The sequence below is a fragment of the Hippichthys cyanospilos genome, chromosome 5, assembly GCF_059441005.1.
Source record: "Hippichthys cyanospilos isolate Australia breed blue-spotted pipefish chromosome 5, RoL_Hcya_1.0, whole genome shotgun sequence".
NCBI classification, from domain to species: domain Eukaryota; kingdom Metazoa; phylum Chordata; class Actinopteri; order Syngnathiformes; family Syngnathidae; genus Hippichthys; species Hippichthys cyanospilos.
The window spans coordinates 2,420,851-2,447,461 of NC_142373.1; the positions used below are offsets into that span (position 1 = coordinate 2,420,851).

At 38.4% G+C, this 26,611-nt stretch overlaps 1 protein-coding gene across 1 annotated transcript in view; it reads right to left on the reverse strand.

Moving 5' to 3' along the window:
* Window positions 1-23,928, reverse strand: part of LOC148423138 (inactive phospholipase C-like protein 1) — a 71,093-nt gene extending 47,165 nt beyond the window's left edge. The window contains exon 1 of the mRNA XM_088415510.1: window positions 23,423-23,928. Within this exon, the coding sequence (XP_088271636.1) occupies window positions 23,423-23,593 (171 nt within the window). The 5' untranslated portion in view covers window positions 23,594-23,928. The remainder of the gene's footprint in view (window positions 1-23,422) is intronic.
* Window positions 23,929-26,611: the final 2,683 nt, after the last annotated feature.

Here is a 26,611-nt window from a genome sequence, read left to right on the forward strand (position 1 = left end):
TGCTGGTTGGTGGGCCCCGAGAGACGGTTGATGTTCCATATCAACCACAGAAGCGTAAACAGACACCGCAATTACAAGTTGGGATTTGTCGAGGTCCCTAATGGGGCACCAACTACTAGTCTTGTTAAAAATAGTCATGGAGTAAAATAAATTAAGGCAAACATCAATCAAGGCAGATGAAAAAAAACTACTACTTGTGTAGTCATATTAAACTTTTTTTGTTGATGACTTTTATTTATGACTTTTATGAATTAACTCAGTTCTGTTTCTCTTAATTGTGTGTGTCTGGTTCAATAAATTCTGTAGGTTTTTGAATAACAAACAAACAAATAACCTAAGCATTTTATACCTCCATCAAGAAAATAAATACCATAATCCCTCAAATATAACACTTTTTTTTTTCTTAAAATGAAAGCAAAACGTATGGGTGCATCTTATGAACAGTAATTTAAAGATTTTTTTTCATTCATGAATATTCCTACCAGACAGGAAATATTGCATAACTTCTTGAGATTAAACCTATTCAAGTAAACAAGTAAACAAACATGGCAGATGAAGCGGGAACAATGACAATAGTTTGTTTTTAACAGAAAAAAACAATTACTTAAAAGAAAAGCTCAAGTGGAACAATATAACATGATAACTAATGCTGATTTTAGGTCAGAGCTATATAAATGTACTTTCTGAGCAATCAAGGAACAACACACCTGACAGAAATATCTGGTTTAGATTATCTATGAATCGGAGAATCAAAGCGTCCTAAAGATGGCCAGAATTGAGTCTAAAGTTGGGCTAATTATCCTGCCATGTGGAGTGGGCTTTACCATAAAAGACAAACATTTTCTATTCTAACCCTAGAAAAAGTTTTTCAATAAATTCTGAATATGGAAGAATGAAGAATGGAAATAAAATGCTTTTTCTATAGTGCTGCAAAAGGAATTGAAAATGAATAGCCTTGAAACTGTAACCTTGAGAAACTTGTGGGCGATGCTTTCAACAGCGCCTGGGTATGTTTGTGTGAGTTAGAAGACCTCTGTTCTGGAGAGGAAGAAATACAACTACTATATGAAATGCTTTCAGAGCAGGAAACACACAAAAAGCTGCTTGATGAATACACTATATGGCACAGGTGTCAAACTCCAGTCCTCGTGGGCGACTTATCCTGCATGTTTTCTAACCTTCTCTCTTAAACACATCTGATTCTAATGATTAGCTTATTAGCGAGCTCTGCAGGAGCTTGAAAATGAACCTAATAATTTGAATCAGGGGTTCTTGAGAAAAAAGGTTTGAAAACATGCATGATAGCGATGGATTGGAGTTTGAAACCTGTGCTGTATGGTATGGTATGGTATGGTATGGTATGGTATGGTATGGTATGGTATGGTATGGAATACATACAGTGTATAATGTACAGTACATACTGAAAGAATGGTTTAATTCTCCAGTTCCATTTACTCTATGTAATTCTGCTTCCTAGCGCCAACTCTCATTCCTCCACATCTCACACACAATGTAGTGTTCCACATTTACTCTACTGTCTCGTCATCTTAGTCTGCCTATCAGCATTGACATCTTTACTGAAAACAGGGCTGTCAAAAATGCTACCATTAAGGTGCCAAAAACAACAAGCGCCCCTGGGCTGTCAAATGAGAACAGTCGAATAGTGCCGACATTTCCCCATCAAAATTGGTGCTGTTGCAAGCATGCTGCCAAAAAGGTGATACTGTGAAGAACCAATCATTTCCTTCTATGAAAATTACAGTCAAAACCTTGAAATCATTCCACAACGGTTACACAAGAATGGCAACACCACCGCAAGCCATAAGAAACCAAAAAACAAGAGCTCCTTGCAAATGTCGGCCCAAAAAAATACAAAATTCATGATTTTTATTTTTTTTCCATCTTGTCTTTGAAAGTTCAACATGACTTTGCTTTGATAAACAAAGCGTCGACAACATTGGCTACATAAGCCCGTGTCATTCGGTTCACAATCAAAAATGAATCAAGCATTGGGGCCACTTCCTTCCGAGAACATCCTGTTTGAATTCTCACAATGGTGAGGTACTGTTGATCAAGTGTCGGGCATCGTCTTGGTCTCGTGATGTCAAAATGTTAATACCATGATGAAGGTAACTGCTTTCTAATTAATTCAAGAAATTGGAATTAAATATCTGTTGCGAATTTTGCTTCCGGTGGTTCTAACTGGTTGCCAATTTATGGTAATAGTGTGTGTATGTGTGTGCATTCCTAAATTTAAATGAGGTGTTCAGATAAGACCGGACCTCCCTCATCAGCTGAAGATTAATACCGTATTAACATATTGGCTCATAAATGAATATTAACAAGTCCACCATGGCGACACAGCATGCTAACGAGCTCGCGAGGGGGGGAATATGTCACCTTGGGCCGTCTCCGGTTTCACAGACTCCCCATGTTATCAACTTTAATAGGACGTCTAGACGAAGACATCCTGAAGCTAGAGACATGGGGAGGGTGGATGAGACAGGAAGGAAAATAATTGATGGACATTACTGACAATGCTGAGACGGTTGGAAAAATAATCAACTGATGGACATAACTGACAATGCTATCTGTTTATATAAAAACGTAGAAACAAATTGGAATATCTGAAAGGTGAAACTAGGAAGTGAGCCACAATACAATAGTATTGTGAACGCTGGACTTTACTGCAGCCAGTGAGCATGCACGCTCTCAAGGATGTTTTTCTATGGTCTTTTGTGACCTCCTGGATGACTCGTCATTGCACTTTTGGCGTAATCGCTGTTGGTCACCGCCACTGTTCCCAGTGTTCTCTATTTGTGGATAATGGCTCTGACAGTGGTTCGCTGAAGCCCCACAGCCTTGGAAATAGCTTTGTAACCTGTTCCAGACTGATAGAATATTGTACATATAAAATTGGTTTGGCAATTGGTCAACATTTGCGACGACAACTGAATGTGAAAAACCAAGCCAGGAACAATTACAATCCTTGCCTTTTGCCTTGAGTGAAGTTTTCTGGAATCATGCACACTCCTTTCATTTTGGAAGGACTTCCAGAATTTGTTGAAAGCTAACACAAAAAAGATCTTGAACCACTTCTAAGTTTTTATTGGGATAGAATTTTGACGTAAACTTCATTACATTTGGACCAAAATTTAAATTGTATGCCAGTCGGAGGGAGAACTTGGATGATAGGGGGGAAAGAAAAAAAAACTCCCCCTCCCCTAAAATTAAAGCACATGGGCAAGAAGTAGCAGTGCTTGCGGTAACAAACAAGGATGGATGGGAAGCGTAAGCTTTTTGGAATGGGGTGACAGGCCGAGGCAGAGATGGAGAGGAGAGCTTCATGTCGCAGCGGCATTAAAATAAATCAAGCGAGACTGCAAAGAAGTGTGACTGAAATGTTTACAATTGGTTGGCTTATTGGAGACATAAAAAACGGTTGAGGGGAAAACCTATTGTCTGTTACATGGTCATGGAACATGGAAAGACTTTGGGTAAACAAAGTAAATTGCATCATGCATCGAATATTCACTCATTATTAATTTGCATACTGTATGTATGATGCATTCATACATGGAAGTTGGATTTCCTACTTGGAAAGATTTTTCCATTTTCAACTTGCCCAATTGCAGTAACACACAATACACTCGGATTACACAGTGATATTTTATTGAAACAATACAAATTATTGTTGAGTATCACGTGAGATGTTGCATTCCCGTTATAACACGTGAGCGCAGAACCTGCCTGCACCTCAATCAAGCGAGCAAAATAACAATTAACCACCTGAATCAAAACTTTCACCTGTTCTAAAGACTCGTTAACTTTCTGTCTCCAAAATCTCGGTGGCAGAAGATACATAATTAACCTGTGGCCCACAATTTGAAGGAAGCCTTACAGTAGGAACTTTATCTAAACAAGATGCCACCCTCTTCTCCTGGCAGGTTTTGTTTAAAAAAAAAAAAAAAAAAGGGGGGGGGGGGGTAGTGACACGGATACGGCATAAACGTTTTTCATGGTCGGCATTACCTCTCACGCCGCTCCAGTCTGTAATCAAACTTGCTATATAGGTTGAAGCACAGTGATTATTGTAGATGAGACAAAACGTGTATTTCAGTTATTAATCTGGCACAATAATTTTAAACCCAAGAATGACAGTCTGACATTAATCTGATGTTGACTTGAACAACTGTCTTTCTAGTTTTGTAACAAATGAAGAAAAAAATAGGTTATTTTCTCCACTTTTGCATTTATTCTTCATCCACCGAGTTTGAAGGCACCAGAAGGACTGCATACTTTTTATAACCAAAGTTGTTTATCTTTGAACAAATTAAGCACAAGAATAACTTTCATGGGAGGAGCCAACTAGTACTCCCATGTTTGTACGTAACTGTAATGATGGTAACTCAGCAGAAACATCCGACCTCCTGTGTCACAAATAAAAGCTGTATTTCATTAGTTAATTATGTGATTGTCACAGACAGTATAGTTCAAATATTAAAAAAAAAAAAAAATAAATGTTTACTCCACATCTGAAGTACTACGCTTATGTACTCTAATTTATGGAAAAGTTAGCAAATTGTTTTAGTCAAAATAAAAAGCACATACATATACAGTAACTGCTAGAATAAGGAAAATCATTGTTTGGGACCCAAGTTGAAATCTTGTTACTAACACAGAAAATGCAAATCACAATGACTGCAGTGTGTTGCCTCATTTTTCTCAGAACGCGATATCCCGCAGCCAGATCGCCACAAAAAAAAACCTTGAAATTCCAGGATAAACACACTGTAGTGATCTAATTAAAACTTCTGACCTGTATTCTATGCACATAAAAGACTCTGTAATGGTAGAAGATAAACATCTATAAATTCAATAATGCATTTATGCTAATGTTAGTGACGATTTCTTAAATTTAAATGTGTTTTTCAAGCACTGTGTCCTTGGTTATCCAGTAATGCTATGTAGCCTACTGACAGATTCTGGGATTACTTTCAACACAATGTCCAAGTTGTTATCAAATCAAAGGGAGAATGGTTTTCACATTTTATAGTGTTTAACTTTTTTAACACTTGTGCGATAAAGAATGCTTAAAAAATGCCAAGATCGCAAAACGAGATTCACAACAAAAAATATCTTCACAATCCACCTACAATGTTTGTCACTTATGACTCGAGTCTGTTGTTTTTACATTTTTACATGAAATGTGTTTTAGTTTTTTTGTTGTTGTTGTTTTTTTTTTTTTTAAACACAAAATGAATAGTGTTTTAACAAAACACTAGAGTATATTCCAACTGGAAAGAGTGTATCATCTCATCAAGGTGCAGGATGTTCCTAAAAGTCAAAGATAATAATGTTGATTCACCTGAAGTACTGTAGGTAAGTAAGTGAGGTAACACACTAGCAAGTCGTATTGAGACAATGTACTGTACATTGACCTTCCTAGCCCCGCATGTGGCCACCGTTGGACTTCATGTTAATTAGGCTCCAATGTTCCTATCAGCCCCACAGGACGCTTTGCATGGAAGGCCTCCATCATACATAACAATAATTAGCCTTAGATGAGGGTAAAAAGGCTTGCAAATATGAAAATATGGAAATAGCGTAAACCTGGACGTGTCACCAAGAATCCAGTCCAGACTCATCTCATAATTTGGGCGATACACAGACAGGTCATCAATAAAGTGCTTAAGACTCTCCAGTGTCAAAGTGCAAGAGGTGAACTCGTGCTTTAGCCTGAGTTAAACCAACATAGCATGAAGGTCTACTAATAGAGAAGGATTAATGACAAAACCCATTACGCTTCTCTTCGTTGTCTCTACAACACAGCCACTTTGGAAATGATTTATTCCATTAGAAGTAACAGAAACAGTCTATTCCAGCTTTAAACTGTCACCATTAAAAACAGTCACTGCAAATCATGCCTCTCACAAGAAAAGTAACAGAATTATCATTCAAGCGTAAAACTAAGATATAACCTCTTAATAATTTAGGCTTTTTCATGGCTAGTGAATGCAGTCAATGCATGCTAGAAGGCTAATTACAAAAAAATATTTGTAAGATTGTGTGGCAAGACGAAGGAATACACGTGAAGAAAAGTTTATGTTGGTTAACATCAACATTGTTAGCTTGACGTATAAGTTGTAGTTGTTCAGAGTCGAAGCTTGTTCTGCAAATTACTTTTATACAAAACCAACTTTACTTTTTGAAAATGAATGAACTGTAATTAATCCAAAAGAAAAAAAATAGCATGGCATTAAGAAATAAACAGTCTTTTAACAAGTGTAATTACTGTATGAAATGTTATAAAAGGCGTGGCCTATTGGGGGATGTCAGTCATTCAAAACAAGTTGGCTGCTTATTTTAGAGTAAGCAACCCCTGTACATGAGCTAGAGCCTCCACATTGCTCCTTGCGAATCTTCACTGTTTTGAGGGGGCGGTTTTGTCTCATGAAAGTGAGCCACTGTTCACCCCGGCTGCTCTGATGGTGCACCGATTTTGATGGCTTTTGTTGCCATGACAATCAAGGACAGAGCTCAGGAAGGGGAACGAGGCAGGGATGTTTTACTTGCGGAAGCAAACTATTTGTATACAAGTTTAAAAAAAAAAAAAACTGCATTGTGAACATGTGTGAACATAGAGATTGCTACATTGGCTTCACGCAGTAGCTCCCATCACTTACAGTATGTGTGTTCCTTGAACTGATGTCATTCTTACGTAACAGATGTGTGCGTTCAGGAATGAACCTTTTCGTTTAGTATTTTTTTTAAAATAATTTTTGTTAAAATACTCATATTTGTGAGGTACCACACAAGCAGTGTTAACGCTAATGAGTTATTGCGTGGCATTAAAAGTAGACCAGAGAGGATTAACGAGACAACTAGTTCGGTCGCCCAATGATGTTTGTCTGGGCAGGGTCTAATCATGGTAGAGACATGGAAATTATTCTAATTAGGCCTTGATTAAACATCAACAAAAGCCCATCACTCAAGTTTGTGTGCCTGTGCATGTGTTTGTGTGTTCGCAGGCGTGTGTGTGTGTGTGTGTGTGTGTAGGTGTGAGTGTGTCTCTCAGATACAAACAGTTCATCGGTACTGACGGACTTTCCGTGTCATGACGGACCGACGTTTTGCTATAGTCCTGCCGCACGGGAAACACAAATGTGTGAGGGGAATGCAAAATAGACATGCACTTTCGGTCCTCCATATACAAAAGCGTGAGGGGATTAGCAAATGCATATCTAGTGTGTGGCTCCGTAGCAACTTATTCGAACCGCCAGGGGACGATACTAGTACCACAAAAATAAAATAATTAAAAAAAATAAAAACATGGGCACATCTTCTATTCGATGGTACTGGGTAAGTACCATTTATGTAATATTCTTTAAATTGGAGATTATGTATAAATAAAATGGAAATAAAATGCCAAGGTTGCCAAGGACCAGTTGTTGTTGTTGTACACAGAAGAGGATTGGTGGAAGGGGGATTGCAGGAATGCAGGAATTTCATTAGTTCATCAGGGAAGGAAACATCTGATTTGATTTGTCAGAACATTAATGTTCACATGGCCTCCAGCTGACCAAATTAAAAAAAAAGAAACACACACACACAAGATCATTTTGGTCAGGTGAGGAAAATGTGGATTTGTAAAAATGCAACATATTCAGTTATGGCTGTACATACTTGATTGCAACTTATTTGAAATTAATTGTACCAAATATTCATTGCCTCAAAGTGTCAAATATTAGTATTAAGACCGGCTTATTGGGTGATTAGTGGCTAATGATAAAATACAAACATTGTAGTGGTGAACCAGGTACACGCTGTATACTAGGAGTTACTTTGCTAAGTAAAGACGAGCATATTAGTCATATGTGCATTGCCGCTTTGATAAGTACATTCACAGCGCTTCTCTCCGTAAGATAGATCATTTTTTTTAAATGAAAAACAAAACGCGATGGAGCGCAAAGTAGGGAACACAGAACACAGAAGAATTTGGGGTAATGGTTGACATTCAGGCTGCTTGGTGGCGCAGTGGTCAGCGCGCCCATTTCAAGTTTTCAGGGACCCGAGTTCAAATCCACCTTGTTTCCTCCCTTCCTGAGTGGAAGTTGCATGTTATCACCGAGCTTGCGTGGGTTCTCTCCAGGCACTCTGGCTTCCTCCCAGATTCCAAAAACATGCATGGCAGGTGAATTGGATACTCTAAACAGAGCACTTTATACCCCACTACCATGAAAGCCAGTTACATCATGTTGTGTGAGTGCGCGTGGGGTGTGTGTGTGTGCAATGTGTGCGTGTGTCAGCTGTGCGTAGCATTAACCTCGAGGTGGATAGGTCGGGGGAAACTCTAGAGACTGCATGTCGGCTTGTTTTGTCGTTTCCAGCTTCAGCCCGGAGGACAACACACACAAACACACATTCTAACACACACATCCGCCAAATTGTCATCCTCTCTCCTCCTTCAGATCTACACAGACAGAGAGGGAGAGTGTGTGTGAGATGGTAGTGGTAGCAAGGACAGTGAGATGTGTTTACACACAAAGTGGGCGGGACAGGAAGTGATTTGTAGATAAACAGCTTGTCGTCTCTCAGTTGTCCTTGCCGCACTCCAGCCTCAACTTTTTTTTTTTTTTCAAATCCTCTTTTATGCATTGGGTGTTTTAATTCCACCTCGCGAGCAAGGGAGGAGTGAAGGTCAACTTTATAATTCCAACATAATTCGCATTAATGTTCTTACAGAAGACACAAACACTGTTTCATTCCCAACCTCATTTTTCTGCAAACATGATTAAATATCATCTGGTCACAGGCTAAAAACCCCATCAGTGTTGCTTTTGTTTATCAGCAACAGTTAAAACCTGTTTGTCACTCTGCAGTTACACTAAAAGGAGCAGATTTCTAGGAATAAGAATAATAAAATGAAGTATAATGGAGATGATAGTTTACAGTGAGTCACAATGTAACAATGGCAAAATATTCAACTGACTGGTGGCTGAAAAAAAGACTAAACTTCAGAACAGCTGGAAGCAGATCCAAGATGTGGCATTGGTGGTGTCACATGATTTTGGCAAATTTGATCAATGCGGTCAGACGGATTTTGACCTATCATCATACAGTATTTCATTTAGTAATGAAATTCTCTGAACCATTGTAGAAATCAATTCATTGTATGCATAAATGTTATTTCAATGAAGCGGACATGCTTGTTTTTGTAAATCAGACAATGTAGTCCAGTGGTTTTCAAACTGCGGGCGCGTGGCAACCATGAACACTTTTCATCATTACAAATTACACTTGGTTGGTAAAATCACCAGAATAACAGCTAGGTTAAATTTCATTTCATCTCCAAAAGAGTGGCTCTGCAAAGGTTTGATGACCACTTATTTCATCAATCAAATGCACTACTCTATGCGTTTAAAAAAAATGAATTAAAACTAAATTAAAAATATACAAGCCAAGTAAGTCTTCAGCCATATAATATCAACTTAATTTCACTGAGCAATCCACGAAACAATGGCAATTGTTACATACGGATCACACATTAAGTCAAACAAAACATGGCAGTCTTGAAGACAAATGAATGATCATTTCAAAACCATTTAGGGTTAGCGTTACCGTTTAGCGTTTAAAAAAAATGAATTAAAACTAAATTAAAAATATACAAGCCAAGTAAGTCTTCAGCCATATAATATCAACTTAATTTCACTGAGCAATCCACGAAACAATGGCAATTGTTACATACGGATCACACATTAAGTCAAACAAAACATGGCAGTCTTGAAGACAAATGAATGATCATTTCAAAACCATTTAGGGCCATTGGTGGGCCATGATTGTCAGTCTAGCGATTCCATGTGTTTATATGAAGTCCAAAATTTACATGGCAAACAGCAAAGGGAAGTACAGAAGACTGCGTAGAATTTTTTGAGGCAACCACAGAACATTGACCAGCTGCTGATGCTACGTACTCACATGCATATTGGCCACAACTACTACTTTATCTACTGGTAGGCAAACATACAACTGAATGAATATTGTTCAGTATTGTTGTAAATCACACCAACATACTGGGAAGTGCAAGGTATGGATATTTTTTCATGCAGCTGCTTTGATCACCTGTACTTGTGTGTATTTTGGCTGCTCAGGCTACATGCCTTAATATTTGACCCACTTGTAAACCTCTGCATATTTAACTATGAACTTCATTTTATTTTGTTTACTTATTAAATCAAGTACAGTACCAGTTATGGCAGGGCCATCATAATTTTTGCCCTTCATTTGGTGGGGGGGACAATCACCCACTTTTTAGAAAAGGTTTTAGGAAGTAGTTATGAGCATAACATCCATGAAAACGGTTAAAGAAATGTTTACTTTTGACCTCATATACTGTTGTAGAACTACAGCATGTCATGTAAATTTGCATGAACCCAACCAGGATGTATCGCATACAGAGTGCATGCAGGTGTACTTAATGTTGTGTCCCGTGATTATGTAAAGTGATGTCCTCATACAGCACAGAAGATGCTTTGTCCCCAACAGTCAGCAGCTGTGATGAGCTGATGTGACTGCACCAGCAGCAGCATGACACCACCTCACAGTGGGCCCTCAGTGGCCAGCATTGCTTTGCATGTACACACACACATACACACACACACACACACGCACGCACGCACGCTCACGCACACGCGCGCGCGAGAAGACCAGTGTCCAGGACTAAACAAATGATTGTTCTCTGCTTGACACTGCGGGAGAGGACATGAGCTTGACTGAATGCAACAAAGTTGGAAAAAAGAAATAAGGCAATGTAAACATTTGAAAGAAAAATCTTGATGACAAAACAATGAAACCGAATCAAACATTGAGCGCTCAGAAGCTCGCACGCTCTGAAAAAGGGGAAGGAATTCAAATCTTCCACCTCAAACTAACTTCCAATCTGTTCTTTCCATGCACTTCTAACTCTCATTGCAAATATTCATTTTTAGGAGGTTATGTTTTTATGATTACTTGTGTGCAAAATTACGCAAAAGAAGACTCAGTTAGACTACAAATTGCTGGTGTAATTAAACAAACATATATCTCTGTAAACATCAAAGATAATTTAGAGTCGACAACAAAGTTAACATACCTGCTTTTGTAAGATTAAAAGAATGGTTTCTCTAGTCCTGAAATGTGTTAAAAAATAAAAATCCAAACCAGTTTGAAGGCTTGCAGATTGTTAACGTACATGACGTGTGACAATTCGGTCTTCAGTGAGCCTAGATTTAGTGCCTATTTAAAACTTTAAAATGACCATTTAAACTTCAGGAACATACCATATTTTTTTTTAAATTCAAATCTCATATCAATCATTTTACCCGCTTATCCTTACAAGGGTCACGGGCTTGCTGGAGCTGACTTTGGGCAGTAGGCGGGATACAACCAAAACCTGTAGCCAACCAATCGCAAGGCATCAGGCCATCAGACCCTTTACGTTCCTCACCCGAATACCAAACCCGCCCATCTTCTCTATTCGCTGCACCAACATGTCCATTGCAGTCTACACAAAGTGTGTCCTGCCACAGTTAAATATGTGCTTATATATTACATTTGGCACATTGGTGATTTGATTTCTTATTAAATGTGAGGTCTCTGGTCGAGACATTTCTATCCTCGGAAGAGAAAAATCTCCTTGACTGAAGCTGCGCCTCTCAACGTACCGCACCCTCTTCATGCCATTGTTCTAACCCAACCTGCCATGACAAAATCTAACCCTAACAACAACAAAAAAATCTAACTTTGTAGCAATGGGTGTCAGAGGCTGCCAAGAGGCTGACAGCAATATCAGAAAATCCTGGCTGTTTATTACATAAGAAAACGATCCCTGATCGGCTTCATATGGATGGACTGTGGGGTAAGGTGTTAAGACTATAGTCTTATCTTACATACAGAAAACTTAAATAAAACATCCAAGTATGGCTACATATTGCAAAAACACCGCCAGTCAGTCAGTCCAGCTAGAAAGATTATAATGAAGTAGAGCAATAGATCATTTGACATTAAAAAAACAGATTTGGAGCAAAAGTAAAACAAGCAAACCTTGGCAGATGATGCCCCAGGAAATTAATTGTAAGCGTAACTGGGCGTGTCATATAGGTCCCTAGTGTAAAATTTGCAATAAAAAAAAAAAAAAAATCCAATTTGCATTTAGGAATGAAAGCATGGTTTTGAACCTCCACCTGTTTTGACCAGCCGTATCTCATGTTTAGCCTCCTATTGTTGTTTTAATGCTTTTTGTTAGATGTATCAAGATCAAAAGCCCAAATTGGGTCAAAATTGACAACAAAGGTTAAAGGTAAAGGTTGTTTGCCAAAACTTACAAAAGTTTTTTTTTTTCTTTTTAAAACACAACTAACAACAGCGACCACAACATACCTGGGAATAATGGGAAAGTTGTTTTGGGCTTGAGGCCAAAGAAACATTTCCACTCAATTCTTAGATTTTAGATTGTTTAAACCACCATGATGTCCTTCAGCACTAATGAAATTTGTTTTCCAGTTGTCATTCAACACTTCCTGAAAGTTTCAGGTCAATATCTTTTTCTTAAAGTAGTCGTAACTAGTTGCTATCATCATTTGAAAGAGGAATGCGCAAAACTGTAAAGGCTTTTCTCAAAACCAAGGATTTCAACTTGGTAATTTTCAAACTGCTGGAATTTCATCAGTTTTTGAACTACTGTATCTTTATGTATTACATATACAGTATTTTTAGAGTGAAACAAGTGTGGAATTAGAACATATTACTATATTATATTTATATAAGATGGATTTTGTAGAACTGTATTACAAGATAATATATTAAACCCTGGAATTTGAATAGATGTGTGCAGACATTCTCTTTTCACTGTACATATTTTTAAACATAGTTTAAAGCCTTCATCAAATAGCATTCAGTTTTTGGTCAACAGGACAAACATGAACTTTTCAATGAAGCTTAAGTACTGTCCATACTCTACTGGTAAACACTAAACACTTCTTTCAGTCTTTCATTAATTTAAGGACTGGAGACCATTTGGATTTGTATACGGTTTTGGAAACGTCAATAATACTGTTTTAAAAGGAACGTTTTTTTTGTAAACACTGAAGATACGTTTACATCAGTTTTCAATTAAGGACTAGCCCTGAAGGACATGGAGGTAATTTAGCCTGCAATGCATTAAACTACTGTATATGATGCGGCAAAGATTAAAGTCAATTTAGACTTCCCCTTCACTTAACATATTCCTGTTCCTAAACATTCCCTACATTAGTGTCATTGAAGATAAAAATGCAGTCTTCACTGACGCTAATGTAGGTGTTTTGGCAAACATTGGAGAATTTGCAAGAGTCTACATTGGATAAAATGGACATTCGAGACCATTTATCCTGCAATTAACATCCATGTTTTCCTAAACACTGAAAACCCAATTGAGCTTTGATGAACCTAACAAACTATATATAGTTTCATAAACATCGAAAGTACATCAATAAAACAAAACTTAATTATGGGTTTTTGTAAACATTAATGACAATGTAGAGCCATCAACACACCTAAAACATTAGAAAAAAGTAACTTTCATTAACTTCAAGTCCTGTCAGAGTTTGTCTTAAAGTCAAAGATGATTTTGGATATCGCAAGTGTACATTGTGAGCAGTCCGACTGGGACCACAGTGAGGAAAAAAAAGATAGCACTCAAGACAATGAAAGCATGTTGGAGGCAAACTGACAAAACACCCAACACAAACATCCCATTCCGAATACTGTTCTCCCCAGCCATCAAGAAAGTGAAGCATTTTCACCAATCTGTGAATTCCAGAAAACTCAATGTACTCTAGAATTGTTTGCCCATTTATTTAACCATACTCATGCACTTAAAGTAAGTGCCCATAGCAATTCCACAGAATATTCACTTGTGAAAGCAGAATCTCATCACCAGGACCACAAAATATTTATTTTACTTAATTTTTACTAGTCAAGCTAAGGAAGGCAAATGGGAGCTGGTTCTCATTTGCAATGCCAACATGTTTAGATACAAAAACAAAAAACACTGGCCAAATATCTTAGCAAGTTGATACGTCACTTGTCAAACACAAACGCTTATTTTCTCACACTGACTAGTTACAAGTCAAATTCAGAGTATTACCAAGTTAATGTTAAAATTTCGGTTTCTAAAATAATCAGAATATCTCCATTTACATCGGGCGTGTCAAACTCCTTTTAATCATTGGCCACATTGTGGTTATAGTTTCTGTCGGAGGGCCACTGTAATGTTGAAGTCAAATAAGTTATAAATATGGTCGTCACACATTTACATACCGTATTTTCCGCACTATAAGGTGCACCGGATTAAAAGGCGCACCTTCAATTAATGACATATTTTAAAACTTTTTTTCCATAAACTGTATAAAGCGCATCGGATTATGAGGCGCACCCTCAATTAATGACATGTTTTAAAACTTTTTCAATCAGAAATAACAATAACTTGAATAATAACTCCAAACTCTCAATAGCATAGTAACTCAATGTCAATATGACCAACCTTGTTCAATTGTAAACACACAAAAGAAACAAGTAAAGCTTACTTTATCAGTTCATTCCCCATCTATAAATCCCAATCTCAATGTTGATCCATATATAAGGCGCACCTGATTATAAGGCGCACCATCAGCTTTTTAAAAAAAATTAAGGTTTTTAGGTGTGCCTTATAGTGCAGAATGTACGGTAACTTGATATGTATTTGATATATAAAGAAAATGTTGACGATAACTTGCAAATCTGGTACACGTTTTTTGCCACTTCTTGCAAAACCTTGATTTTTTTTAAATGTCTCAAACGAATTATTTGATTGTCTAATCCTAAAATCTAATATGGATTTTTGTAAAACGTCTCCATTTGAGTTAGGAAAAGTTGTATGTTGACTGAAGTGTTGTATCATACTCTCATCAGTTGATTCATATGAGACATTAAAAATGTCCCTCCTCTTCATTTTTTCCAGTAATTGTCACCCGCCTGCAAGTCATAGGCTCATGTCAAATCCCGCCAGATGGCTTAAAGACGCACGATGTTTCGATGATTATAACGCCCCCCCCCCCCCCCCCCCCGCCTGCAAATCTCCCATTAGCATGATGTCATCAATGTCACACTGCCCTCCTTGTGTGTGCCAGTTACATTTGAAACACACACACACACACACACATTTAAACGCACTTAGTTGCTACGCATCCTCCAGTGACTCTCTGAAAACTGATTGGATTACCACTAGTTCTTTTCGAGCAGTCTGGAGTTTATTTTTAAGTACAGTTCGGTAGTATTTAAATCTACAAGCCACTGTACAGCCACTGTACAGCCACCATAACAGACAGCATGGTTCGTGAATACCTCTCAGACAGTGTTGTGCCCTAATCCTTGTTAATCCCACGCTATCAGTAGCCATCGCCACGTTTGCCTGCTGGCAGTTGACACGCTAACACGACGAGCTAATTGAATGATGCTTCACTGGCTAGCATTGATATCGCAGCCTGAGGCTGAGCTGATGTGTTTAACCTGATTGAGATTAACATTCCTGTGTGATTTATACAAGGGCTGCAGTAGAATTATCGTAGCGCACAGCTGTGCACGAATTATGAAATTTTCTTTTGCATGTTTAATTTCAGTTATTTGCAACGCTAAGTCACTTATCATTCTAGAATTGGAACAGATTATCTGTTTTAGCTCCCCAATTTTTGACCAGTGAACAAAAGTGGAATCAAGGCCTTTTAAATCCTCCATCATAACACCCTTGAACTCAGGATGTAAACTATTCCATCAAGATGCAATATCAAATGCTCTGTTTGCAAATGTGCTTATTTTGGAATGTGGGAGGAAACCAGAGTAGTGTTCCCTCGCTACTTCACTTTTCATCTCAATGCTTTGCGCTTTTATTTTCATTCAAAAAAATTAGCGAGGTGTCTTCGCCTCATCCGCTTTTGTTGTTTTGTTTTTTTACAACCTGTTTTCCAACCTGTTCTTTTGAGCAAAGAATTGCAACGTTTGCCTCTGGATCGTTACATGCGACCTGGCCGTTCAGACTGAAATCACATGACAAAAGATCAGATACGGATCAGATTCGGGATTGTCATTCACAGGGGCAGAAAAAAAAAAAAAAATAGGAATTGGTCACTTCAGGCTGCCTTGCAAGCCTAGCCTTAGACACACAAACATAGTCCTCTTAAAAAGTATTTGAATGGCAAGATAAATTCATTTGTTTTTTTTGTTTCAAGCTATTTATATCTGAATGTGTTAACTCAGGACTGTGCAGCATTTGCTTGAACCCACCCACGTTTCAAGTGCAATTTACAGTCTTCAGTATTCAGAATTTGTTTTGTTTTTTTACCTAAACCCAACAACAGTTTCAAGTTTTCAAAGGGTAAAATCCGTTTTGAATTCAATGTTGTTTTTATACTCATCAAAAAAAGAATTGTCAATAAACCTAATGTGTTCTTTTCTCATTCTATGATGTCATGGTATTTGTGTTATTGCCGCATCAGAACCCACCCATCCATATTATATCATGAAGAGCTGTATTGTACCGTTTGATGGAAACATTGAGTAACTCCTAGTAGCATTGGCCATGTGACACAGATGGGAACGGCATGATCTCGTATACTAGGTGTTCATAATTCATCTACGTTACGTAAGGTCATAATAGTGTTAAAACATTCAGGAGAGTCTGAGTCAGAGTTGAGAAGGTTAGAGCACTGATGTTCAATGAAAAAGATTGCAAACGTCAAAATTTTGATTTCGTAATGTTCCTTTCGTCCTTTCCAACAAAAACATGTTCGATATTGAGGTTTCTAGCGCTTGATTGGAGGAGAAGTAATTAAGCCATAGCCACTTTAGATGAACTTTATTCAAATCAACTTGCTGAGCCATTTTCAGAACAAGACTGGATTGCATATTAAACAACCAGAACAAGCGTATGATGATGATCATAATGATGATTATCGAGATGCTCGGGCCTATGCGTTCTTTTGCTCGATATGCAATCACTACATCTTTGCAACTTCCCTTTAATTTCCTGTGTTTGTGTTTTAAACGCTGAATAAACACATGTATGTGTGCGCGTGTAGGCATTTCGAGACACACATGTTGTCGTAGTAATGCGCAACCAGCCCAGAGATTTTCCCTGCAATACAAGTGGTCTTCTTTAATAGATTTCCTTTAAAGGGCTGTCACACACATTACATCTGGTAGCCCTGCACGCCAGAGACCAACGAGAATGTCTTCTAAAAACATGTCATCTCTAATAAACAGAAAGCGGCACAATATCAGGAATTGGTCAAATTCCTTGTTATTTTGTGGCAGAACTTGGCAGAAACATTGCCTGGCAATCTGGTCACTTTTTTGGACACTTACCGGTAAATCCACCAGTAACTATAGTAGATCGGTTGGGATAGGTTATGACTATGATGCTGCATTGGGATTGGGCTGGGACTGTAGAGCTCAAAATGGGTTAAATATGGCTATATAGTTGAATCAAAAAAAAAAAAAAAAATCCAAAGAAATTTCCTTTTAAATGTTAAATTAATTAATAATACCACTGTTGATGCCCTGTTGGGTCTCAACACAATCCTACATGGCAAGCCCACATTATTACTTCTGGGATAGCATTTTCTAGATATCAATAATCATATGTTTATTTTATTAAAGGAAACAAGAAAATACCATCAATTGTTTTATTCCTCTGCAAAGGTTGTGCGCAAAAACATACATGTATAAAACTGTTTTGTTTTGGGTTTTTGTTTGTTTTTAATCTTTGTAGTTAAGCACATTTGAATTGGGTATTTTGTAGCAACTGAAAAGAACAACACATATGCTCAGGGTTCAGGTAATAACCAAACAGTGCTCAACTTGCCCACATTGCGTGACCAAACCCAGGAAACATGTGAGCCAGGATTGGTAGAACGTGCTGCTTGTCACTGGGAATCTCGCATAGCAAGACCGATGGAGACCTGCAGGATTGTTTGAGATGGCTATCACAAGTGTCACGTTGACGCCATAAGTTGCTTTACAATATTTTTTCCCAGCTCAAAAATGTTTTGTCTGACTATGAGACTGCTGCATTGATTGTTTTGTAGTTGTTCATTTTCTTTATTTTAGTAGAGCGCTTCTTATTGGTCAAGAGAGATAAAGTTGTAACATATCTGAGTAGCTCGGGCAATCAGTCATTTCATAAAGCTAAATATAATATGCACATTTCTAGCGCGTGAAAAGCTAATATAATAAAGTTATGTCTACAATATCTTTTTTTTAGAAAAAATGTGTCCACAGCCATTTAGTCGATCAATAAATAATCGCCCGTGGCCTACATTTACTTAAGACAAGAAAATACTGATTTATCCGATTGATGTCTGTTTTGAAGTTATTCTATTATTATTGAAGTTATTCTTGTTAAAAAAAAAAAAATAAAAGTCAAAACAACTGAAATAACTAAATTTCAAACTAAGGCTGAAAATGGGAGCAGGTCAAATTGTCCCATTGACAGTTATTTGACGCGACAGCATGTTGCAGTGTACATCGACAGTGCAACGTTGCCACACACGACCAAGCCCATCTCTGACATGACGTCTCTTATCCACCACTTCCTGTCAGGGATTTTGAGACGAACCAATCTGTTCATCTGGCTCTTGCGGACGGACAGGTCTCTGTCACGGACCGTTGGCGGGTGATAAAGACACAGATGTTTGCTTTGCGTGTGAAATGAGCCAAGCAGGTAGCATTAATTGATTTTTTTTTTTTCTAATCAATTCCAGCACTTTTTCCAATCATGCGAAATTGCTATGAAGTGCAATCACAACACCATGGTAGGAAGACAAAATGGAGTTTATTCCTTGGAAGCAACCAGCGGCGGGCACAGTTAATTCGGGGTGGCTAGTTTGCAACATAAACATGCCGTCAACATTTGTTGCAGAGGATTTTACACTGCCTGCTGATGTCAAGATTACCTGCATTTATCATAAGGTTTTTTTGTATAACTGGGAGGGTCACAGAATACACAGTCCAACTTCAGAGCTGGAATGTAAGTCATATTGTAGTTCCAAGATTGACCTGAGAGGCCGCACATGCGCAATCCAGTGGTATTAGAAGCAATAGAAGAAGGAAGAAAAGACGCTTGGGTCATTTTATCTTAAAAGTACGTTGTCGTCTTCTCGCTTCTTATTTTCATGGTAGTGAATGACTGTAGGGTGGATGGCATGCAAAGAAAACAAGAGGCTCCTCTATTTGTGTTAAGCTCTTTTAAACTATAGAAATTCCATGCCTGGCCCAACTCGATGTTGACCTCAAACATAAGGATTTGCCATCATAAATACTGAACAGATTTTATAACCTTTCTGTCTAAAGCATTTTCTTTTGAGAAAGAAATAGCCCTTGAGGTAAAAATAAATAATAAATCTGCTATTTACCTGAAAATTCTGAAGGAGAATGTACAGCCAATCCTGACCTCCAACTAAAGCACACTTGATTTCTGCAGCAATGATCCAAAACACAACACTAGCCAACTCTGTGGTTCAAAAAATTATAAAATGAAGGTTTTAGAGTGACCTAGTTAAAGTCTGAACTTGAATCAGATTGAAATACTGTGGTGTGTGACCTTAAAAGGCTAAAAAAAAAAATGAAGCAATTCTGCAAGGAAAATTGGCCAAAACCTCTCCACAGACAAATACTTACTGCCAGTAATAGAAAACATTCAATTCTTGCTGCTAAATGCTGCCCAAAATGACATTAGGCTTAGTAGGCACGTACTTTATACAGGATGAGGTAGATTTGAATATTTTTCTCCTAAATAAAATCACCTTTTGAAAATCTGAATGTTTGTACATAGATTTACCCAGGCTCTACCGTTAGGTTGTAAATAAACACTTATGTGCTATAATTTACTACAATTACTATAATCAATAGCAAATTGGGGTAGGCTACAGCTCACCCGCAATCTAAGAGGAAAGAAGTGGCAATAAATATGGATTTTGAAAAAAAAACAATAAGCATTTTTTTCAAACGACAACCTCTTAAATCGGAGCCACTTGTGGCTTTTTTCAAACGACAACCTCTTAAATCGGAGCCACTTGTGGCTTTTTTCAAACGACGAACCCATAATCCGGAGCCACTTGTGGTGACACATATATCCCTGTGTCCTGGTTTGAGTGGAGATACATGAGCCCAGCTCACACTTGCTGACAAATGAGCCCAAGACATGTAGTGTAAATGATGGCCAAACAAGATCATTTTCCTCACTTCCTCACCCTGCTTCTTACTCACTTGCAACCTGAGCATAGGTGAGCATGGAAAAGCATGAGGTCACCTCAACAGAGGTGAGAGCTTTGGAACTGGACCATCGGAATATAACCAGAGGTGGGCAACATATACCGTGTAAGGCGTGTGCAGCCAGGCGCAGCTTAAAACAAGTAAAGCATCAAAGGCACACATATGAGTAAATTGATACCTTTCTTTAACATTTTCACCTGTTACAAGGGTGTATATTTGTGCAGAGACTAAACCCTGGGGAGCCATATAAAGTGTCCCAATCTCTTAATATTATTATATTTAAAACCAAGAGAAGCAAAAGACGCAAATTAAATGAATGCTTCAGATTTTTTACATCCATTTTGGGTGGTTAAGTTACTTGAAGGCAACCCTTAATGGAATAAGATCGCTGTCAAAAAGACAGATGAGTGTTCACCATTTGTATGAGTACGACACTCGCGAGACAGGACTTCATATTTTTTTTCCATGGATCTCTCCTTTGGATTTGCAAATCTCTCCTGTGGATTCGTGGATCTGACTCTCTGCATTATTGGATCTGAGCCTTTGGACTGTAGTTGAATATGCAAACTGAGATGACGTCACGCCAAACTACCAGGCAAAGTAGAACTGCGAGTCATTCGCGCCGCCAGCAGTCAACACGCATACATATTGTTTGAAAATCATGAATATAAATGATAAAAACATTTTTTTAGATTTGCTGTCACATTACTATAACAATAAATAAGTAAAGATGTAAAAATATATTTATTTTCAATTAATTAATCATTACTTCGTAATAGGATTCCACTTCCTGCAATTGGCTGGAAACCAGCTCAGGGTGTCCCCCACCTACTGCCCATAGACAGCTGAGATAGGCACCAGCAGGCCTGCGAGCCTAATGAGGATAAATGGCAACAGATAATGGATTTATGGATTCCACTTCAGCATCATTGCAACCAATTCAAAGGGTTTTTTTTTTCCAAATGCAGTGCTTGTTTCTGCCAGCAGAGGTCACTAGCTATTACAGAAGCTTCCCAAAATTACGCCAGTTTCAAAAAAATTGGCCCTATATGGCCACAAAAAGGCCACAATAGCTTCATTTGAGCATCACTAAAAATGTGCATACATTATTCTTAAGAGGGAACCCGATGAGGCATTGAAAGCTTCTGTTTCGTTCATTTCGCATTCACTTTGGCCATTTTTTTCCTGCTTTACGCATGTGCAACACAAATGACTTGCATATTGACTTTTTTCATTTGCAACCTTCAATACAAAGTATGAAATGTGTTTTGAATTGTTATGAACAATAACTCTGAACAAGGCCTTAAAAAAAGTGTGCCTAATAAAGGCAGTTTTTACCTGTTTAGACTACTGGGTGAACGTGGCCACTGTGCCCATTAAAGGGTTAAACTGCTTATTCTCACGAGGGTAGCGGGTGTGATGGAGCCTAATAATAATATTACAAAATGTGAAGATACATATCTTCATATACTTTTTAATCAGTGTGAAAACACCCGTTTTAGCTTAGCCATAGCACCTGCCCATTAAAATTAGGAGTGAGAATCTTGGTCACAATTAGATTCTGATTATTGGGTGCCAGCGTTTTTCAATGAAATATTCAATATTTTTGTATCAAAAGTTTTGTATTGTGAAAAGGGTAGTGATAAACAGATAACTGTAAAAGTTGCACTGGTGAAATTTTGCAACATTGATGCTTAAAGGCTTAGGTTTAGGATTGATAATGTTTGCATCCTCCTCAATGAAGTCACTTGTGATGTTTACCCACATGAGGCAACACATGTGTACCAAATCAGTCTGGGACATAGTAGCTACAAATGTCCACTTTTATGCTTGTTTATTTGGGATGAAATGTAAATCAGGAATGAAATATGAAATATTAAGATAAAAAGATGATCGCATGTTGCATTACAAATCATGTGTCCCTGTGCATAAAGGACCTAGATCATGATATTTTTACACTTTCCACAGTAAAATATATGCATGTGCCAAAATGCATTTTAAATATCTATGCTAAAACTTTCTGGCCACCACAAGGCCACACCAAAGGGCAAATCATGTTTTAATTGACGCAAAAAATCAGAAATGAAATTTTCCATGAGGGTAATTTGCCATTCAAAACCACACACGCACACACACACGCGCGAGCGCAAGCAACAATAAATCAAGCAAACTTTGGCAGAAGATGCCTCAGGAATGATTTGTAAGTTAAATGGAGACATTGTTTTGGGGGTGAAGCCAAAGAACCATTTTTACCCAATTTCATTTGTTGAGATGTTAAACTTCCTGCAATAGCCAATCGAGTCATAAGGTGAGCATCTCGAAGCTTCACGTTGAATGTGACGTGATTGGATGCTCACTGCAGGGAGGCGGCGCAATGTTGATCAATTGTGTACAACATTAGAAGTTAATAAGTTTTAGCACATATAATGATAAGTTTTAATTACTCAAGCATGTTTATAGATGTAAAGCATACGTGTGCTTCTGAGGGGTATTTCATATTCATCACTGAAGGCGTAAGTGTGAAATGCATGGACCGCCACTGATTCATATATATATATATATATATATATATATATATATATATATATATATATATATATATATATATATATATATATATATACACACTATATGCATTTTTTTCTATTACAATAAGTGGTCAAATTTCATGTGGCACGGAAGTCAACTTGGTTAGTTTGTTCAACCCTAAATCGAGTGTTGTAGTGATGGAGAATTTATATGTGGGCTACAATGATTCCTGTGTGAGTACTTCTCACATGCCACCAAAATCCAGAGTAGTAGTCACATTAAACAGTCTAATGTGTCCCAGGTGTGAAAGGCTGTTTTTCAACAGGTGCCCTGTGATCTACAGGTGCTTTTTGGGTGGTTGGAGCATATTCAGCAATATCTTGGTCGAAATGACCGTTTGAAGGAGTTGCCCCAAACAACAGCATCGGTTGAATGAACACACTACCAAAAAGCACATAGTATGTTTCCAGACTGTTGTAAACACTCAAGTGTCAAAGCTAATTCTTTTTGTGCGGTTTTCCCAAACTTCAACATAAACCACCCCACGACTTGCAAATATGGTCTTTCTTGCCTTTATGATGCTGCTCCGGCGCGGTGCTGCCTTCACTGACTCCACCAGCATGGTCTCCGGGTCCTGAGCGCCCCCGCCGGGCAGGACAACACCGCTCCGCCGGCCGCGGGACACCCTAGCCGGAATGAAGTCCGGCGCTCCGTCGCTGCACAGCCCATCGCGCTCTGACATGTTGAGGCGGCTCGAGTCGGTGGATTTGCAAAAGGAAATGAATCAACCTGTGGAAAGTTTGCCTAGGCGCTGCTTCAATTCCATTTAAATGTTCAAATAAAGAATGTCTAAGCTTATGTGTGCGCGCGTGTGCTTGATCTTGAATCACGACCGCATCCACGAGCTGGTTACACTATTTTGGTCCTTGAACTCAGCCGGCCGCGTCTGTTTGGTTCTTCTGGAGCAAAAACAGATTGGCGCGTTCCCCCCCTTATGAAGCGCAACAAGTCCTCCCAGTGCTTTTGCTTGGGGGAGGGGGGGGGGGGGGGCGTGCGTCAGAACCCGCCCACGTCGGTCACGGTGCACTTGCAAGTGGACTCAATCCAAAGGGTTCCGAACCAGGCACTTGGCTAGGTCGCGTCTTCTCCGATGTCAAAGTGCACGAAGGAAGCCAAGTTGGAAGAACTAGAAAAAAGACGCGAATCTGCTTCTTCGGTGAGCATGGCCGAGACTCACCCGACAAAAACGGTGCTTTTGATATCGACTCGGCTGCAATGCTCAGGTCACCAGCGAGCGACTTTTGACGGCGAAATCCAACAACAATTGACACGCGCCCGTCTCTCTGTCTCTATTCAAGCCCCGCCTCAATGGTGACCTCAATCGTGACTGACGTGCCTTTTGGCCAATGGGCGTAATTCAAACGAGCGCGTCCTGAAGAAATAAGGATTATTGATCCCCCCCCAAAAAATCGGGATTGGCGAATGCATATTAGATGAAGTTGTTTCTCTGTCACTGCGCAGGTGGACCATGAGAAAATATTCAGTTTCACTTTAGTGTAATGGAGGGAGTAATGAAGAACACGTTTTTTTGTTGCATGTGCTGAATTGTACTATACTCGATATTTATTTTTCTGCCAACATTTAAAATTAAGTTTTAAACGCAAATTATCCACGCTTGAGAGAATGATCGACAGAGAACAGGGCAGAAAAGGGTCACGAACAGAGTGCAAATGGAGAATTAGAATTAGAGATTCACAGAAGCAAAATTTTCCGATTACAATCCATGAAGACAGTGGTGCCCAAATTCTGGTCTTGAGGTCATTTGTGGTGCCCTCATCCGTTTTTCAGCGTCCTGCGACATAAACAAACAAACAAACAAAAAATCTAAATCTGACGTGGCATAGGCGAGGAGGCTAGTCTAAACAAAATGGTGGACTGTGTGAGAAGCCCTAATGGTCAATTTACTAGTCCGCTCTTTTTGGGTTTTGATGGGATTTAGCTACTGTTCAGAGCAGGGCTGGACACTGGGCCGATGGACACCCCCAAATCTTGAAAAAATCCTAAATTATTTGCCTTATCATCTTTAGAAGAAAGTTCATAAAAATAAGTAGAAAATACTAACAATATATAATTTCTCCTGACAGGTTGTTCTCATTGGGTCACGGGTGCTAGGAAACTGCCCCAGCTGGTTTTGGCCAAGAGGCGCGGCACACCGCAGCCTGGTTGCCAGTTTAAGGGCACACATAGACAGCCAACCATTCATATTCATGTTCCCATGCAAGCACAGGAAGAACATACAAACTCTATACAGGAAGCAAAAATTCAAACCCAGAAGCTCAGAATTGTGAGGCCGACTAGCTAACCAAAACAAATAAGTTCATGCTCCTTAACAGCACATTGTCCACACGTTCAACATTATGGACAGCTGCACAATCTAGTAAGGCAGTTTTATCAGAAACAGCTTTGTGCACTGCAAAAACTGTCGGACCAAAACCAAAAACATTATCTAAAAAATTTGCCGAATTTTCTTGTTTTAAGCAAAAATAATCTGCCAATGGAGTAAAAACAAAATTATTGCATAGACAACCTAATTCAAGACTTTTTTCTTAATCTCAATGTGGGCAAGTTAACAAGTCAAATTTAAGCAAATATTTTTCAGTTACAGGTAACTTTTTTCAAAATGTATCTTAAAATATCCATCTTTAAGCCTTTATACAAATGGTTCTAATATCATCTTAAAGTAATATTTTTCATTCGTTTCAAAATTCAGACCAGTTTTTCTCAGTTAAAGCGATCATTTTTCTCATGCATTTCCTTAAAATAGTACAATATGGTATATTTTAGTAAACATTATTCTAATTACCTTAAATTACAGACTAGGAAAATATAGGTGTCTTTCTGCAAATATTTACACCAATGAGTATGTGTAAGTGTGTTCTTATATTAAGATTTGTTTTTCTGTTGCTATCATTTTCTAAAGATTTTCTATATTGTGAGGACAAATATAAACATTTTGGAGCAAAAAAATAATGGTAGCTTTAATATCGTGTAATAAGCATTCCTTTCCAAGACTTTGTTTTCTTTTTATTTTTTGCTACACTAGCTGATTTTCCTTTTTAGATGAAAAATAAGAAAATATTTCTTATTATAAGCCTCTTTTTACTTTCTTGAAATTGCCTTTTTGCAATGAGTTAGAAAAGTGAACATTTATGCAAAAATTAATATTGAACTCACAATATCCTGATAACAAGCAAGCAAATCATGTGAAATAAGAAGAGTGTCAGCAGTAGTAACAAATGTTCTTGCAAGTTTGAACGCATCAGCTGAGAGCATCGTCGTATGTGTCCACTCAGCTCACCTTTGACCTCAGCATCTGTTGTCTTACATACCCTCCACAACTGATAACGTCCTTCCACATGTACAAAATATCTCTGAACAGTTTGACTTCAGATCGCCGCTAGTTTGTGGGTCCTTCCTGAACCTTTGAACCACGCCTCCACAAAGTCAAAATCAATTCTTAAAAAAAAGGTTTGCACAAGCCTGCTGCCAAACTTTGCAGAGGTTTGTCTGGTTTTCTCTGTCATGTCTACTATTGTGATGATGAGTGTATTTCATACGTATAACAGACCTTTCATTGTACTGAATTTGCAAGGGAATAAATGCTTCGCTCAAGGTCGCAATGGGAGGATTCTTGCACACTTGTTGACGTTGATAAAGCGCAGGCTGCTTCTGCCAGACGGAGCCTGTGCAGCATCGAAAC